We start from the raw sequence: 19,843 nt of genomic DNA on the forward strand, positions 1-19,843 counted from the left end.
CATGCGAGATGCTAGGCTCCTTTAAAAGCCAATATAAAACATTTCGCTTCTAACCTCTAAAACTCAAACACACAAAGGATCCAGGCAGGTAGCAAACAAGTGAGTGGTGCAGTCTTCCCGGTCTTAAGGCGCCATCTTATGGACATACACTCTTAAGGTATTATGATTTTAAATCTGGGCAAAAAATTCAAATCTAGTAAACAAAGAAACAAACAAAACACGACTTTGTGTTCCAAACAAAAAAGTGTGAGGCCCTAGTTTGTGACCTTTGCCCTAAAGCAGAACAACGGGATGGATGTCCTGAGATTATAGCACATTCTGGTCAATGTCCTACAGGACCTCTAATTAGCATATTCTGCATTTGATTCTGAATAGCATACAGTCACATAATCCAACAAATACTGACTACTCAAATTTGATTACTTTAGTTGCCACAGTCTCCAAGGAAACAGAATGGTATTATCAGAGTCTCCAAGTGTCTGTGGGATCGATGTCTGCCTACTGCTTAGACGTCTTTTCCTGCTACATTTTGGCCACACCACCCTCCTTTCTGTTCTCTTACACATGCTAAGCTCATTCTTGCCTCAAAGTCTATATCTGCTGAACCCCTACACCCAGATCTTCGCATGGCCAGTGCCTCCTCATCATTCTGGTCTCATCTCAACTGTCATTACTTCAGATGATTTCCCTACCTAATATTCTCTCTGGTTCTCGCAGTCACTCTACATAACCCCATTTTATTTTCTTCACAGCACTCATGCTCTGAAATTAGCTTTCTTATTTACATACATTTTCTATTATGGAGGATTCATGAAGGAAAAAATTTGTCAGGTGTCATGTTCACTGCCTTAGCCCTAGCACACAAAAGACACTTAATAAAAATGTGTTGAGCAGATGAATTATTTTTAATAGGCCATTTTAAGAAGCTTACAGATGAATTAATAAATGGCTGAAACTTGCAGCTGATACTATTGTACCATAAATCTTCAAGTCTTCCACCATGCCTTATTTTAGACAAGTTCCATTATTATCATCATCATCATCATCATAAGGTGAAAAACATAAGAGCTATGTTTCATTGATATTTCAATGTAAGATATTCATTCAAGTAAAAGAAAAATAGCCAAATAAAAACAATACTTTTTAAAACCTTACGTTGAAAACAAGTGTCTCAGTTTGGCTGTTATTGACTTCTACTTCATAAGATAAGCATCTGCTAATAAAATTCTGTGGATCCTCCCATTGCACATATAGGTTACCATTGTGAAAGAAGAGCTTTTTAATATGTGGAGGATCAGGTTTCACTGAAAGACAAAAATAGAACACAAGTAAGCTTCCAAAGTTTGATTACACACACACACACACACACACACACACACACACAGAGTCAGTGGCCCTCCATATCCATGGATTCTGCATTCATGAATTCAGCCAACCATGAACTGAAAATATTTTTTTTAAAAAAATAGTGTCTGTGCTGAACATGTACAGACTTTTTTCTTCTCATTTATTCCCTAGATTATATAACAACTATTTACATAGCAATTACATTGTATTAAATAAGTAATGTTGAGATGATTTAAAGTATATGAGAAAATGTGCATACACTATATGTAAGTACTATGCCATTTTTAAAATCAGGGACTTGAGCATCCATGGATTTTGGTATCCTTGAAAGTTCCTGGAAGCAATCCCCCACAAATACTGAGACATAACTGCATATATATGTAGGGTTCATAAAGTTAAATCAAAACAGAGCGGACACATATAGTGACCTTTCATGATCAGATATATAGTTTTAAAATTTCTGATTAGCCACAACTATAGAAGAAGTTTATTTAAAATATGTGAAATTTAAATTTTACTGCCTAGTAAAATGGATTTAAGGAACATTTTTGGGGTATCTGGCAGATGACATGAACTCTGACCTGCAGCTGGTTAGAAAATGGCCAGGGTATAATCAGGAAATCTAAATGCAACATAGAGAATAAAAAGGTGCTTGGGTCCAGATGTACTTCCACCTGATGAATAACAAGGGACCAGATACAAAGGGCTTCCCTAGTTGTCACTTATTAATGCCAGACAAAGACCACCATTAAAACATTGGCTTAGGGCTGGGCGAGGTGGCTCAAGCCTGTAGTCCCAGTACTTCAGGAGGCTGAGGCAGGCAGATCATGAGGTCAGGAGTCTGAGACCAGCCTGGCCAACATGGTGAAACCCCATCTCTACTAAAAATACAAAAATTAGCTGGGCATGGTGGCACACCCCTGTAGTCACAGCTACTCAGGAGGCTGAGGCAGGAGAATAGCTTGAACCAGGGAGGCAGAAGTTGCAGTGAGCCGAGATTGCACCACTGCAACCCAGTCTGGGTGATGGAGCAAGACTCTGTCTTGAGAAAAAAAAATTGGCTTAGTCTCTGACACACGCTGCAACATAAATGCGCCTCAAGGAAATTATGCTAAGTAAAATAAGCCAGTCACAAAAGACAAATACTACATGAATCCACTCCTATGAGGTATCTAAAGTAGTCAAATTCATAGAAACAGAAAGTAGAAAGGTGGTTGCCAAGGGCTGGGGGGAGGGGAAATTAATGTTTAATGAACATAGAGTTTTGGTTTTGCAAGAAGAAAAAGTTCTAAAGGTCTGCTGTACAACAATGTGAATATATTACTTAACACTACCAAACTGTACCAAACATTAAAGTGTTTATGATGGTAATTTTAATGTTGTATGATTATAACCACAGTTAAGAATAAAATACATTGGGAGGCCAAAGTGGGTGGATCACCTGAGGTCAGGAGTTCGAGACCAGCCTGGGCGACATGGTAAAACCCCATCTCTACAAAAAATACAAAAATTAGTTGGGAATGGTGGCACATGCCTGTGGTCCCAAGTACTCAGGAGGCTGAGGTGAGACAATAGCTTGAGCCTGGGAGGTCAAGGCTGCAGTGAGCTGTGATCACGTCACTGCATTCCAGCCTGAGCAACAGAGTGAGATCCTGTCTCAGAAAAAGAAAAAATAATTTATTTTAAAAAATGCATTAGCCTGGTCAATTTACCTTTTCAGGAGTCAGCTATACTTAAGACCAAGCAACAGAACATAATGGGTAATTAAGAGAAAACAACTTGAAGATATCTTCCATCTGAGAAGAATCTTCCTTCTTCCTTTATGCCACCATTCATATCCAGGGAGAAAAGCAGCAAAATAAGCCTTAAAAGGTCATCTAGGATAATCTGCCAAACAAAGAGAAGGGCTCTCCTTCCGCTTACCCCACTGGGCAAAATACTCCGACTTCACTCCCTTGGCCTACAAAGTAAACTGACTTTGGTACCATATTAGAATTTACTTCCATGACTATTTGAAGAGATGGGAAATAGTGTTCTGCTCAGGGACTTGGGAGCACTTGTCAATGGATAGTTATTTGCTTATAAATCATCTGTATACACTTAGCCAGAATCTGAGCTCCCAGTTGGAATATTTCAACAAATAAACCATTACACTTATGGAATTTGCTTTAGTAATTTATAAAATGAGTTAATAGGCTTTATGTCATTTGGACCTTATGACAATTTTTTTAGATTGAGAGAGACTACTATATTTTCCATTTTACAGACAAGGAAATATTTGAAAGAGGTTTATATGCCTTGCCCAAAGTGGAAGAGTTAGAATCTAATCAGATATTTTGTGTTCAAGTTGAGGGTGCTTTCTAACAGGCTGACATGCAGCTGGCACCCACAGGTATGGATATACTGGTTTTTCTAACTGATCAGTGGCCATGCCATATAGAATTTTAAATATGTTGAATATCACCTGATTATACTACCTTCAATCTATGCCTTTTCTAAGAGACAGATTGTTCAGGAACTCTATATGATCATATGAGCAACATCTTCTTAAGTATCAAGAGAATGGATCTTAGAGTCAGACAGCCTGGGTTCCCACTATGATTTGAATGATTATCTTCTCCCAAACTCATGTTGAAACTTTATCCCCAATGTGGCAGTATGGAGAGGTTGGGCCTTTAAGAGATGATTAGGTCTTTAAGAGATGATTGGGTCATGAGGGCTCTGCATGAATTGATTGATCTATTCACCGATTAATGGATTAATGGGTTATCATGGGAGTGGGACTGGTGGATGTGTACCAAGAGGAAGAGAGATCTGAGCTAGCATGCTCCCTCACCATGTGATGCCCTGTGCTGCCTTGGGACTTTACAGAAAGTACCCACAAGCAAGAAGGCACTCACCAGATTTGGCCCCTTGACCTTCCACTTCCCCGCCTCCAGAAATGTAAGAAATAAATTACTTTTCTTTATAAATTACCGAGTTTCTGGTATTCTGTTGCTTACAACAGAATATCAGAAACTAAGAAACAATGAACTAAGACAATTCCAATGTTGGTTCTACAACTAACTGTTCTAAGTCTCAGTGTACTCATAAGTAAACAAGGATGAAGCATCTGGCACATGTGCTCAGTAAATAGAATTTCCAAGTTTGCTTCTTTAAAAAGGATCTATCAAAGAAAGTTATACATTAATGTAATCCCTTGTTTCCGGAAGATCTTAAAACCAAAATGATTGTTTTTTATTATTTGTATTGATTGTGCAAAAGATATATCACACTTTTTATCCACACTGTCATAGAGGACTTCTAAAACTTACCACGGGAAGTTAAAGGCACTATTTTGAAGGATGGTCTAATTTTTCCTGCATTATCCTTGACCATTATTTGGACACTGTTTTTTTCAAAACTGGAATCCTTCACTTTGGTCAGATCAAAGGAACAACCAAAGTACTGGTTATCTGTATAGATCTTTTCACATTGATGAATTTTTTCCAGGTTGCTGTGCCTACAAGATAAAATGAGACAATCTTCTGCATTATATTCAACAAGGTATTCAAGAAATAAGAGCAGGCTGGGTGCGGTGGCTCACACCTGTAATCCCTGCACTTTGGGAGGCTGAGGCAGGCGGGATCACTTGAGGTCAGGAGTTGGAGACCAGCCTTGCCAACATGGTGACACCCTGTCAGTACCAAAAATAGCCAGATGTTGTGACGCCTGTAATCCCAGCTACTCAGGAGGCTGAGGCAGGAGAATCTCTTGAACCTGGGAGGCAGAGGTTGCAGTGAGCTGAGACTGCACCACTACACTCCAGCCTGGGCAACACAGTGAGACCCTTACCCCCACCCCAAAAAGAAAGCAAGAAAAAGAAAGAAAAATAAGAAGGAAGGAAGGAAGGCAGGCAGGCAGGCAGGCAGAATTCTTTTTAATGACTGAAGATGTCCATGAAAAGCAATAGGCAAGAGAACTTTAAAAAAAAAAAACACCCTATTTTACAGTGTGACTCATTTCATATGCTAGGAAGAAAAGATTTTTTTTTTGAGACAGAGTCTCACTCTGTCTGCCCAGGCTGGAGTGCAGTGGTGTGATCTTGGCTAACTGCAGCCTCCGCCTCCTGGGTTTCAGCGATTCTTGTGCCTCAGTCTCCCGAGTAGCTGGGATTACAGGCATGCACTACTATGCCTGGCTAATTTCTGTATTTTTAGTGGAGACGAGGTTCACCATGTTGGCCAGGCTGGTTTCAAACTCCTGACCTCAAGTGACCTACCCGCCTTGGCCTCTCAAAGTGCTAGGATTACAGGTGTGAGCCCCTGTGCCCAACCTAGATTGTTCCTTTATGATGAACACTGGTACTGTCAGCAGCTATGAAGACTGTAGGAGCCTATTTCTTCTGTATAAGAGAAGACATTCTAAAGCTGGGACTAGAAGTTTCATGCTTCTTGAAAATGCCAATCTCCTGAATCCCACCACTCCTCCTCTGGTCCCTCTGCCCTGCTCCTTACTTGTTTCTTGGCTTGTTTTGCTCCCTCCTCCCTGTTCCAGCAGAGGAGGAGTAGGAGGGCTACTCACATTCTTCTCTCTTTCTGACTCCCTCGTGCACTCACCTCCAGTTTATCACTCCCCCATCCCTTGACTACGGTTTCTTTGTTGTGAATTCCTAATCCTGACCTCTCACTTCAGAACTAGTCCCAGATTTTCAACTGCTCCATTTGAGTGTTCCACCATTGCCTCAAATCCAGTGTCCAAAACACATCATGCACCCTCTTCTCCACCAAACTGTTTTTTCTCCCAACATTCCCATTTCCATCAGTCAGAGCTCATTTTCTTTGGGCTCCTAGATTACATAATTTTAAATCACCTTCCCCTCTTTCTGTTCCCTGTATTCTATCACCAAATTCTGTTCTTTCTTCCTTTGCAAAGCTTTCTGGATCCTCATCTTCTATGATACTCCCATTGCCCACACCCTGAGATTCATACCCTAATGACTACAGGCTCCATTGCTTCTTCAGATTGACCTCCTTAACTTTCATTATTACTGTCCTCGAATCACTGCCAGGTAAATGTTCTAAAACACAATGGCTTTGTAAGTGTCTCATTCTACTGTGTGGCTTTAAATGTCTTCCATAAGCAGTATTGTAGGTACCTTATTTCCCGTTTCACCTCTACACATAACCTTTCCCCAAAGATCATCAGCACCTAGCCCAGCGCAGGCAGACAATGTGTTTATTACACTTTTTAAAAAATCTAGGCTATCAGAGAACTCTGTTTTGTAGTAACTGGCAAAGACAGAGAGTCAAGTCTTACATCATCAGCCACAAAGGGAGTTGTGCAAAAGTTTTGTAGAAAAGGAAGACAATTCTAAGAAAAATTTACTAAGAGTCAACAGTCTCAAATCCCTAACCTGTTACCTCAGAATCCTCTGTAGTACTCTGAAATGCAGGTTCCTCAAACCCTCTTCCAGAGAATCTAATTTAGAAGGTTTTTGCCAGAACCTAGGAACCAGCATTTGAACAGCAATTCTCCAGGAGATTCTACTGCAAATCAGGTTTCTAAAAAAAACTCAGAGCTAATGTATTTATTCCTTCAAAGGCTGCGCAAAGAAATGCTTCAATATAGAAAATGCGTTTTCTCCCTTCAATAAGTAGTACATAAGCTTTTTCCCCTAGTTGCAGCCTCCTGTGGTTTATGAAGAAAACAATGTTGTAAAAATAAAGTTATTGTCATGACTAGTTTTTGGATCAGACAGTCCTGGAATGTTTTCCGCACATGGCCAAAAACAGAAACTGAAGAAACTTAATGACATTTTTCTTACATAACTAAAGAAAGCTATGTGCAAAACTGTTTTTTAATGGTGAAAGAAACCCCTTGAATTCACAATCTTCTTGATCCCTTTTTTATTTCTGTACCCTCAGTATTTTGCATATGCTCATGGATCTCAGATATGAAATTTTAAAACAATTTTGTTGTAATTTAGAAATACTTATAGAAGGGAAAAAATGGATAGGTAACATTTTTTGAATTCTTGTGAAACATTAACCTAAAACAGCAGGTGATTCCTGTTAAAATTTATGCAATGAATTTATCTGCAGAATCACACTGCAGATATGAAAAGGAAATTGACAAATTGAAGACTATTCTTCCAACTCAGAAGATGATTAATGTGGTAAAAAAAAAATTCCCTAAAATTCATTGGCATGAGTAGTCTCCAGCTCTACAGGCCAGGGTCTGTTCAATGCCAAACTGTCCCTGCAGGAACACATGTCATTGCCCTAGGGCTTCAATGAATTATTTTGATTTCAAAGAGTGACTCCAGGCCAGATGCGGTGGCTCACATCTATAATCCCAGCACTTTGGGAGGCTGAGGTGGGTGGATCACTTGAGGTCAGGAGTTCCAGACCAGCCTAGCCAACATGGTAAAACCCCATCTCTACTGAAAATACAAAAATTAGCCGGGTGTGGTGGCATGTGCCTGTAATCCCAGCTATTCAGGAGAGTGAGGCAGGAGAATCACTGGAACCTGGGAGGCAGAGGCTGCAGTGAGCCAAAATCCTACCACTGCACTCCAGCCTGGGTGACAGAACAAGACTCCATCTCCAAAAAAACAAAAACAAAAAAACACTCCATGTTTCCTAGTTAGGGGTTAGAGAAAACAGTCTTTGGCAGTTTGTTTGATGTGATTTATACTGGTACCTAAACCATTTCTGGTACTTGCTAATGAGCACTGTGCCTTGACTCCCTTTCTTTTGTGGCTTTTATTAGAAAGGATCTATCTAGGGGAAAGCAAGAAAGAAGGAGGTATGGGTTAGGTACTAATTCTGTGAGACAGGGGAAGAGGCCAGCACTGTGTACTGACTACATCTGCAAGGGAGTGTGGATTAATAATAATAATAATAATAATAAACAGTATTGATAACTATCATGGATTGAGTGCTTACTCTACATATGCTAGCAGCTAGTTATGGCTCTAAACACTAGCCCTCACAGCAACCTTAAGAAGGAGGTACTATTATTACTATCTCCATTTTACAGATTATAAAACTAAGGCTGAGAGAAAAAGGACTTGCCCAAAATCACAGTGATGTAAGGAAGAGAGCCAGGATTTCAACCTAAGCAGTGTGGCTCCAGAAAGAATAATCTGTGGGGTGGTAAGGGCATAAGATACAGAATCTGTACCAGCACCATCCAATAGAACTTTCTGGGACGATGGAAATGGTTGCTATCTGTGCTGTCCAATACAAGAGCTGCTCATCACTTGTGAAAGTGGCTGGCGAGACTAAGCAACTGAAGTTTAATTCAATTCAATTTTAATTCATTTAAATTAAAATGTAACTAGCCACATGTAGCCAGTGGCTCCTACACTGGACGGCACAGATCTACACTACAGAAAGAGGCCCTGCTGATGACCAGTTCTGGGATCATGTATGACAAGAAGTAGTCCAGGTGAAGTGGCTCATGCCTGTAATCCCAGCACTTTGGGAGGCCAAGGTGGGCTTGAGTCCAGGAGTTTGAGAGCAACCTGGACAAGATGGCAAAACCCCATCTCTACAAAAAATACAAAAATTAGCCGGCTATGGTGGTACACACATGTGGTCCCAGCTACTTGGGAAGCTGACGTGGGAAGGTGGATAGGGCCTGGAAGGTTGAAGCTGCAGTGAGCAATGATCACACCACTGTGCTTCAGCCTGGACAACAGAGCAAGATTCTATCTCAAAAAAAAAAAGTTGGATCCTTGATATCTGCCCCCCTCGGATGCTAGTGACCCACCACTATCTTGGGATTGTGTCTTGAGCCACCTCCAGTGACTATACAGACTGTGCCCTGCAAAAAGACATCAACTGATGGCTGAAAGCCAGCCCAAGTACCATCTGCTGTCAGCTTTGGTGAGAGCCTGCTTCATCCCAGAGGAAGAGGAATGCTTTTTCAAATTGGTCAGTCCAGTTTTTTTGTAATTCATTCACCTAGAGGGAACATTCTTTTAACAATTTACATTGAGACTTGTTTTTTGCTAGTATATCCCCAAGGCATTTCCCTATTTTTGTCTTGAAAGAGCCCCAAGGATTAGGCCACCATCTGCCTCCAGTGCCGACGCGATTCTAATAGCTGGGAAAATTTCTTACCCAGTCTGCCATGGAATGAGATACAGTTTTAAGACTTCTTCCCTTCTTTTCCAGCCCCTTATATAGACATAGATTCTTTAAAGATTTTCCCTGAGGTTTTACCAATAATGACTCCAGGGAAAACAACAGGGGTTAATAGCATAATAAACACATGCATGCTACCAACTCACAAGACAACTTAAAGGCTTGTGTAATGGCTCTCCCTAAACCTTATTGCAATATCAACAACCAGGCTACTCCTTCTTAGTAAGGCTTAGTTCTTTGGCCCCTTCTTAGCAATCCTTTAGGGAGCTAGATCTACTCAATCCCTCTCTCTTTTTATTCATGAATGCTAATACTCCTCAGTTGCTTATACCTCATAACTGTCACCCCAACCCTGAATATTCTCTAGCTTTGGATCCTATCAAACATTCAAAACTTATTTATGGAATATTTACTATATATCAGGCACTAAGAGAAACAAGACACAGCTCCTGCTCTCAAGAGAAACTGCAGCCTGTAGCAAGCTACCACCAAGTGACAGGAAATAACACAATGTGCTGGGTAGTATGACACAAGAAACTGCAAGGTGCCGTGGGACAAGAGGAAAGAGTACATGTCTAGACTTGAGAGGTCAAGGGAGGCTTTCTGGAGAGGAAATGGTGTCTGAGCTGAGCTAAGAACAAATAAGAGGCAACCAGGTGAAGAGGAAAGGCCTAGGCTACAAGAGGATGCAGAATGTTTCCACTATTCCATTTGAATATTCTGTTTGAATTCCAGTGTTCTGTTTATTTGAAGAATCAGTCTGAGGAACTGAAGGAAGTTTGCTGTGGGTGAATGCTGCGGGGGGTAGGGGGGCAGGAGTGCATGGAGGCAGATGCAACTGAGTCTGGAGAGGTTGACAGGGGCCAGGTCATAAAGCAATTTGTCTGTCGTGGTGGAGAGTTTGGACTTTAACCTAAAGCCACCAGGGAGCCACTGAAGGGCTTTAAGTAAAGGAGAAACAACAGGTACCAAGAGTGAGCAGGTGAAACTACAAAACCTTAAATGAGATTTACATGATAGGGGGAAGAAACAGACCTCGGACATAACCACACAGAACTTCTGGCTTCACCTGAAGCACTTCCCAACTTTGCCAGGAGGATCCTTCCACCAGGGAGGAATAAGGATGTGAATCCCAGGGCAATTTTAGAGGTTTTCATCCAAAAATGTATGTGATTGTTTCTTTTGCATTCTATTCCATGATATAGCCATGAATGTTTTAACGTACCAAAAATTCTTTCCATCATGTCACCAAGCAAAAGAGACACTTTAGCATGAAAGGCCATGTTTATCCAGTAGCTTCACAAGTCTTGGACATGGTCCCTCACATCCCATTCTCTCAGAAGCACTCTTAACAAATGACAGTCAAGGGTAGTATGATGCAAGAAATTGCAAGGTGTCATGAGAAAATAGGAAGGCACACATGTCTAGACTTGAGAGGTCAAGGCAGACTTTCTGGAGTGGAAATCGTGTCTGGGCTGAGATAAGGACAAATAACAAGGTCATGTGGAGGGCAGACTGCCTATACTAGGTCTCCCCTTCTCCACCCTGGTATCACAATGATTAAATATCTCCATTTCTCAAAATGCTCTTCTCCAGAGGCCAGCCTCAGAGAAACTCCCTCATCTGGGCAGTCTGCCTCCTTCATCAAAGCCTCCCAGGCGGAGGGAGGTCAGGGCGCAGTGGCTCATGCCTGTAATCCCAGCACTTTGGGGGGCTGAGATGGGTGGATCACAAGGTCAGGAGTTCAAGACCAGCCTGGCCAAGATGGTGAAACCCGGTCTCTATTAAAAATACAAAAAAAAAAAAAAAAAAAAAGTAGCCGGGCATGGTGGAGGGCACCTGTAATCCCAGCTACTCGGGAGGTTGAAGCAGAGAATTGCTTGAACCCGGGAGACAGAGGTTGCAGTGAGCCAAGATCGTGCCACTGCACTCCAGCGTGGGCAACAGAGCGAGACTCTGTCTCAAAAAAAAAAAAATCTTTCCAGTCTCCTCTCCATCCACCCATCCACCTCCCCACAACCCTACCCCAAGCTCCAACCTAACTTCCCACAGGAATCTATCTATTCCTCTGCAACAGCCTTCAGCATACACTATCTCATTTAATTTAATGCAGGTCACTGTATCAGGCACTAACTCCTCCTCTATATTTTAAGCTTCAGGAGAAAAGAGACATGTTTCTTGTCTCTGCTGTACATTCAGTGGTTTATCCACAAAGTGTTCTAAATAAAGGTTTACTGAATTAAACCAGATTAACTTAGTCTTCCTTTCTTGTTCTGTTGCTAATAATTCTAGGCTCTAAAGGAAATGATGGAAGACTAACTTAGAAACATAACAAACATTGTAGTAGATATAGTCACAAATACCAAATACTAAAGGATCAAATATCAAAACATCAAAGTTATTCTGCAGGAAGCTAAACTACTTTTTGAGGCTGAGTGTGGTGGCTCACACTTGTAATCCCAGCACTTTGGGAGGCTGAGATGAGCAGATCGCCTGAGGCCAGGAGTTCGAGACCAGCTTGACCAACATGTTGAAACCCTGTTTCTACTAAAAATACAAAAATTAGCTGGACATGGTGGCACATGCATGTAATTCCAGCTGCTTCAGAGGCTGAGGCAGGAGAATCACTTGAACCCAGGAGGCAGAGGTTGTAGTGAGCCAAGATCGCACCACTGCATTCTAGCCTGGGTGACAGAGCAAGACTCTATCTCAATCAATGAATCAATAAACAAACTACTTTATGGCCCCAGACATGATATAATTTTCCTTTTTAAAAGCAGACATCAGGCTGGGCGCAGTGGCTCATGCCTGCAGTCCCAGCTACTTGGGAGGCCAAGGCAGGAGAATTGCTTGAAGAGGAGATGGAGGTTGGAGTGAGCCAAGATTGTGCCGTTGCACTCCAGCCTGGGCAACAGAGTGAGCCTCCATCTCGGAAAAAAAAAAAAAAAAAAAAGACATCAATAACTCATATATTGCTAGGGGGAATGTAAGGTGAACTAACTTCTTTAGAAAACAGTTTGGCATTAAAAAAAAAAAAACTAAATATGCAATTACTATATGACCCAGCAATTACACTCTTGGGCATTTATTCCAGAGAAATGAAAAGTTATGTTCATATAAAAATCTGTATGTGAATATTTACAGTAGCTTTATTCATAATAGCGAAAAACTGGAAACAACTGAGATATCCTCTAATGAATGAATGGTTTAAAAAACTGGTACATCCATATCATGGAATACTACTGAGCTATAAAAAGGAGTGACCTCTTGATATGCAACTACTTGTACAGATCTCCAGGGTATTACACTGAGTTTTTTTTTTTTTAAGCCAGTCTTAAGTGGTTATATACTATAGGATTCCATTCCAGTAACATTCTTGAATTAATAAAATTAAAGAGATGGAGAACAGATTAAGGTTGCCAGAGGTTAGAGGCTTGGGGGAGAGGGGTGTGATGGAGAGATGGTTTAAGAGGGAGGTGAGTGTGTCTATAAAAGTGCAACTCCTTGTGGTGATTGAACCACTGTATATCTTCATGTGATAAAATTGCATACAACTATACATATACACACACAGAATGCATGTAAAGCTGTTGAAATAGGATTGAGGTTTTTGGATTGTACCCATGCCAATTTTCCGCTTTTGATAATGTCCTATAGTTACATAAGATGTTACCATTGGGAGAAACTGAGTGAAAGGTATATGAGATCTCTCTGTACATTTTTTTGGTAACATACAGGATCTATATTTGAAAATAGAAAGTTTATTTAAAAAGTAGACACCAAAGGCAGACACATTTTTCATTGAAGCAAACTGTCCATCTTGTTGGGTTTGCAGAAAAAAATAGACTGTTCTTTTTTTTAACTAGGTTGGATCCAAAGGCTCCCAACACAATTACAATCAGTCTTCCAGTAATTGTACTGTACATACTCACCAATAGTAGAGAGTATAGTTAGTGTCGGGACTGGCATTCCTTCCAGGGAGCCACGAACACTTCATGTAGCTCAGGTTGTGCCAAACACATTGAAGCTCAGTCACAGCAGACTCAGGATCGCCTAGAATATCCAGGCCAAGAGTTTAAGACCCTTCTTTCCTTGTAATGCAAAGTAGCAATCACTCTTTGGCAAAGGGGATAATGAGAGTGCTTTATGTTGCTTCGTCAGAAAGTAAACTCTTCATCTCTCACCCCATTTTACCCAGAAGTCACCCAGAATGGAGGAAACCCAAATCTAATTTGTTCACAACCTTCTCTCTTACCTCATGATACAAAGAAAACATCTTCCCTATCACTGAGGGACCCTAAGTAATATCCCTTACTGGAAAGAGAGATAAAAGATCAAAAACCATTTCAATCACAGACAATATCTACACAATTCCTAAATGAATGTGGACATACAAACAACCTTTATATATATACCTGTCTTAAAAAAATTTACTGAAGTACAACTTAAGTTTCTGTCTTTTGATCAATACTGACACATCTTTTTTTTTAAAATAAACAAACAAACAAACAAACAAACATTTAGTCAGGCAGGGTGGCTCATGCCTGTAATCCCAGCACTTTAGGAGCCCAATGTGAGCGGATCATTTGAGGTCAGGAGTTCTACAAGAGCCTGGTCAACATAGCGAAACCTTGTCTCTACTATAAACACAAAAATAGCCAGATGTGGTGGTACACACCTGTAGTCCCAGCTACTTGGGAGGCTGAGGCACAAGAATTGCTTAAACCAGGGGGGTGGAGGTTGCCACGAAATCTTGCCACTGTACTCCAGCCTGGGTGACAGAACGAGACTCTGTCTCTAAATAAATAAATAAACATTCCTCCTGAAGCAATTCTGGGGAAAGGTAAGCCTAACTGAACTCTTAGTAGTTGCCTCTTAAGTGTCATGACTTTAGGAGCCCTAATATCTTTCTGACCTAAAATCTCTATCTTTAGTTAAGGTATAATGTCTTTAAACTAAACACCTCTGTTTAAAATGTAAACCTGTTACCCCTCATGATCCTTGAAGGGGTACTACACTAAGCCATCATCAACCATTTTATGTCACAGTATAGTATAATAATAATTTTTTTTGAGACAGAGTCTTGCTCCGTCACCCAGACTAGAGCGCAGTGGCGTGATCATGGCTAACTGCAACCTCTGCTTCCCGGGTTCAAGCAATTTTCCTGCCAAGCATGTGCCACCATGCCTGCCTTTTTTTTTTTTTTTTTGAGACAGAGTCTTGCTGCCATGAGGACTGCAATGGCTTGACCTCAGCTCACTGCAACCTCCACCTCCTGAGTTCAAGTGATTCTGCTGCCTCAGCCTCCTGAGCAGCTGGGGTTACAGGTGCCCGCCACCACGCCTGGCTAATTTTTGTATTTTTAGTAGAGATCAGGTTTCGTCACGTTGGCCAGGCTGGTCTTGAACTCCTAGCTTCAAGTATTCCACCCGCCTCAGCCTCCCAAAGTGCTGCAATTACAGGCATGAGCCACCGCACCTGGCCAGTTTTTTCGTTGCTGTTGTTTGTTTTTTTGAGATGGAATCTCACTCTTTGGCCCAGAATGGAGTGCAGCCATGTGATTTTAGCTCATTGCATGCTCTGCCTCCTGGGTTCAAGTGATCCTCCTGCCTCAGCCTCCCCAGTAGCTGGGATTACAGGCACGTGCCACCATGCCCGGCTGATTTTTGTATTTTAAGTAGGGACAGGGTTTTGCCATGTTGGCCGGGCTGGTATCAAACTCCTGACATTAGGTGATTCACCCGCCTCGACCTCCCAAAGTGCTGGGATTATAGGCGTGAGGCACTGTGCCCAGCCATTTTTCTTTTGTTTTAAACTCCTAAGGAAAGGAGAATAGGGCAGGTAAGTTGTTTCAAACCTCTTGGCAGTCCTGAATTTTATAATTTTACAAACAGCACTTCATATGTTTGTGATCAGTACAAAGCAGGTAAATGGAATGGCTTAGAGCACAGGCCACATAGAACTAAGGACTGGAGGTAAGAGATGGGGCCCAGCCCTACCCAACCAAGGGATAACATAATATATATAAATGTAATATATATAAAACATTCACTCTTTGCCAGGCACTATTCTAAGTACCTCACATATATTGACTTATGTAACCATCCCAGTAATCACAGAAGATAGATACCATTATCATGCCCATTTTACAGATGAGGAAACTAAGGTGCAGAGGGGCTAAGAAATTTGCCCAAGGTTATACAGCTAATAGCTGGCAGAGCTGGGATTTAAACTTAGACAGTTGGTTTCTGGTTGCCCTACTCTTAATCAGTATATGCTACTCCCCTGTATGTAACATAAGAGCCAGAAGGACACTAGGTGAGGTGGGACTGGGGAACAATGATCAACCTCACTACTTGACAGCTTTTCCTAGGGCTGTCTTATATTATCTTGTCTAGAGTTGTATTGGAGCTAGGCCAGCATAATATTTTTCTTTTTAAACATGGTTTCCCAAATATATCCTGCATAGCAAACTAATTATCATATATAATGAGTAAGATAGTATTTTGTGTTTTATTTTTAAAGCACTGGGCCTGGAATATAAAGACATATAGCAAGTCATTCAGTTCATTTCTTCCTCATAAAATGGATCAGGGTAATATTACACACCTTATTCACTTCAGAAGATAACCTTGTAAAGCTCGATTTAAGGAAGTGTGGTGTATGTGTGTGTGTGTGTGTGTGCATGCACGTGCATGCACACGTGTGCCCATGTGCATGCACACACATGTGTATATCATTTTTTAAACTATTAAATTTTATATAACTATTAGGCATTGTTATTCAAGTTGTTTGTAAGCTTCTTCAAGGCAGAGACACACTCACATTTTCATTGAGCTGGTAGCACCTAGTACAATGCTTGGCCCTTATTAGACTCAGAAAATGTTTGAGAATTGAATGAATTAATGAACAATGCACAAAAGCAATGGAACATTCAGATTCATTCTCTAAACACCAAGAAATAGTGCTTTCAATTGTTACCTTCCGGGGGTGAGATGCATTTTTCAACCAAGATGCTAGGCTTCTCACTTTCATTGGTGCTACACTGGGATCCCACTTGCAGACAAATCCTCTCATTCAGGGGCACTTCTTTTGAACGATGAGTTTCTGGAGCTATTTTCTAAGGTTAGAAAATCGTAAAAGGCATTGCTTCAGGAAACACACACTTAAATAATAAAACATTAGCATGTCCAAATGTGGTGTTGTTTTTTTTTAAATGTTCTCAAATGGTATAGATCAGTGATTCTCAATTGGGGGTGATTTTGTTCTCCCTGCCACTCTCAGGTACATTTGGTAATATTGAACTTTTTTATTGTCCTAACTTGTGAGGGGGAGGCTATCAGCATCTAGTAAGCAGAGATCAAGGATGCTGCTAAACATCCTACAATGCAATACACATGACAGCCCGCCTCCTCCTACAACAAACCCTTCACCAAATGTCAGTAGTGTCACCACTGAGAAACCCTGGTGCAGATAGAACAATTTCCCACATTTTAAATGTATAAACATCATGAAATTTACCTATAAACCTACAATGCTAACATATCAACTCTCTAAAAGCAATTTTAAAGGAAACAAAATATGATTTTCAAAATTCACTTAGAAGTAGATGCACTGTACCATGAAAATTAAGGTAAAAAAGGAATGCGTTAAGAATCCAGGAATCAGGCCAGGAGCAGTGGCTCATGCCTGTAATCCCAGCACTTTGGAAGGCAGAGGCAGGTGGATCGCTTAAGCCCAGGAGTTCGAGACCAGCCTGGGCAATATGGCAAAACCCCATCTGTACAAAAAAAAAAATTGGGCAGGCATGGTGGCTCATGCCTGTAGTCCCAGCTACTCGTGAGGCTGAGGTGGGAAGATCACTTGAGCCCAGGAGGGGGAGGTTGCAGTGAGCCAAGATTGCACCATTGCACTCCAGCCTGGACAATGCAATGAGATGCTGTCTCAAAAAAAAAAAAAAGAAAGAAAGAAAGAAAAAAAAAAAGAATCCAGTAATCGTGGTTACTTCTGGGTAAGGAAATAAAGGAGGGGGGCGTGAGAGACGTTTCATTAAACCTCTTTCTCTACTGTTTGACTATTTTGACTACCTCATATTCATGTATAAATTTCAAGCATTGCTATATGTGCTGAGTATATACACTCTCATTCTGAAAAGTAGATAAGCTTTGTGGAGCCACAGAAAGCCAATTTATAGACACCATAGAGACATAAATCACCAATCTGGTTACTATGACTTAGAATAACAAGATTAATGGGCTCTCTGGGAAATTAACATTTCCCAAATTGACAGAGTTTGAATAATTAAGAATGGAGCTGCTTTTAATCAGAGCTCCAAGGAGAGTGCTTCCTGTTTTGCAATAGTTTCTAACTCAAGTTAGAGATAATATTTCCTTTCATCTACGTGTTGACGGCCATGAAGGGGAAAATTTGCCACAGTTAGTTCTATCTACTACCCGAAGGAGCTATTCTGCCATGTCACATGCCTGCTGCCAGCTGAGCATGAGGGCAACTGTGAGATACCCCCAAAACCAGGACATATGGATGGCCTGTGAGAATTACTTAGCAAGTCAACAATGAATAAATCATAGCAAGGACACAAAAACAAAATCACTTTATAGAGCCAGAATAGCTTAGGTCCAGTCAAGACAGCACTCTGAAAAGGGAGGTGGTCAGCCCTGGAAGAACAGAAAAAGAAATGTCTGCCAGGAAAATTCTGACAGGGAGGAAAAAGAGGGTGATATAGGAATGTGGACATTGAATTTTTCTGTCCCACTAGCAAAGATGTTTACCCTCAGTAGGGCCTCCAGCTATTCTTAGACAAGTACATTTTTACAACTAATTTCTGATTCCTCACCAAGAAACCTACTTAACATTTGGCTTCCCATACAGGCTCTGGCTACAGAGATGAAATGCACCAGTTATGCCAATAGAAATCTTCTTAGAATGCTTCACCATTACCATTTTCACAATAGAGTAAAAAATTAGCCCTTGAGAGATGCATGTGTGCTGAAAATGAGGTTTCTGAGTACGTGAAGCTGAAGACCTGCCTCCAGGATTATGGTAATGGTGGCAGGAAGGCTTTGAATACAAATTTTACCAACCTCACAATTTTACTAAGCACAAGTCCTATATATCTCTGAAGGAGCCACCCTTATCCAAGGATCCTTGGCAATTCTTGTTTGGAAGCTATATTTTCCCTTTGAAGACACCAAGGGAAAATGTACAGTCAAATGTCAAATTAGACTGTACAAATGCAGCCAAATTAGAATCATCATGAAAAAAATTCCAGTTTTCTTATTGTTATAGACATTGTTCCAGTTAGAGGGCTATGGAGTTTTTATATACAGAAATTATCACAATGGAATTTTTAATTTAAAAAATGCCTTAGTGGTCAGGCATGGTGGGTCACGCCTGTAATCCCAGCACTTTGGGAGGCCAAGGTCACCTCAGGTCAGGATTACCTGAGATTAGGAGTTTGAGACCAAGTTGGCCAACATGGCAAAACCCTGACTCTACTAAAAGTACAAAAAAAAAAAAAATAGCCAGGTGTGGTGGCATGCACCTGTAGTTCTAGCTATTTGGGAGGCTGAGGCACAAGAATCACTTAAATTCAGGAGGCAGAAGTTGCAGTGAGCCAAGATTGCACCAGTGCACTCCAGCCTGGGTGACAAAGCAGACTCCATGACAAAACAAAATAATAAAATAAAATAACATAAAAAATAAAAAATGCCTTAGTATCTAAATCTGAACCTTATGCTTTAGGCATATAAATAATAACATAACTTAGAAAAGGGACAGCAGAGGGAAAGATTTTACAAATAATAATTTTTTTAAAATATCTTTCAAAGTTCAAGGTAAAGAATATTAAACTGGCACTAATAAAGTAGGAACCCAGATTATCAACAGCTGCCAAGTCAAGCATATCTCTCTGCATCACTCAAGAAACTAAATTCTTTGCATCAGATCTTTTTTCTTTACCTCTCTCTCTTTTTTTTTTTTTTTTTTTTGAGACAGAGTCTTGCTCTGTTGCCCAGGCTGGAGTGCAGTGGCATGATCTCAGCTCACTAAAACCACCACCTCCCAGGTTCAAGTGATTTTCCTACCTCAGCCTCCTGAGTAGCTGAGATTACAGGTGTGCACCACCATGCCCGGTTAATTTTTGTATTTTTTGTAGATACAGGTTTTCACCATGTTGGCCAGGCTGGTCTTGAACTCCTGACCTCATGTGATCAGCCCACTTCAGCCTCACAAAGTGCTGGGATTACAGGCGTGAGCCACTGCACCTAACCCTTCCATCAGATCTTGAGGCATGTGTAGTGGCTCCCACGTGACTTTTGGCTTTGGTGAATCATCCTCACTGT

The 19,843-nt window shown here is 40.9% G+C and overlaps 1 protein-coding gene across 1 annotated transcript in view; it reads right to left on the reverse strand.

Moving 5' to 3' along the window:
• Positions 1-16,548, reverse strand: part of IL13RA1 (interleukin 13 receptor subunit alpha 1) — a 48,117-nt gene extending 31,569 nt beyond the window's left edge. The window contains exons 1-4 of the mRNA XM_012475945.2: positions 16,464-16,548; positions 13,415-13,535; positions 4,662-4,849; positions 1,156-1,304 (exon numbers count right to left, since the gene is read on the reverse strand). Of these exons, the coding sequence (XP_012331368.2) occupies positions 1,156-1,304; positions 4,662-4,849; positions 13,415-13,479 (402 nt within the window). The 5' untranslated portion in view covers positions 13,480-13,535; positions 16,464-16,548. The remainder of the gene's footprint in view (positions 1-1,155; positions 1,305-4,661; positions 4,850-13,414; positions 13,536-16,463) is intronic.
• Positions 16,549-19,843: the final 3,295 nt, after the last annotated feature.

Source organism: Aotus nancymaae, unplaced genomic scaffold (assembly GCF_030222135.1).
Source record: "Aotus nancymaae isolate 86718 unplaced genomic scaffold, 86718_ANA_hifiasm-v0.15.2.pri h1tg000004l, whole genome shotgun sequence".
In the NCBI taxonomy this organism is placed as follows: Eukaryota; Metazoa; Chordata; class Mammalia; order Primates; family Aotidae; genus Aotus; species Aotus nancymaae.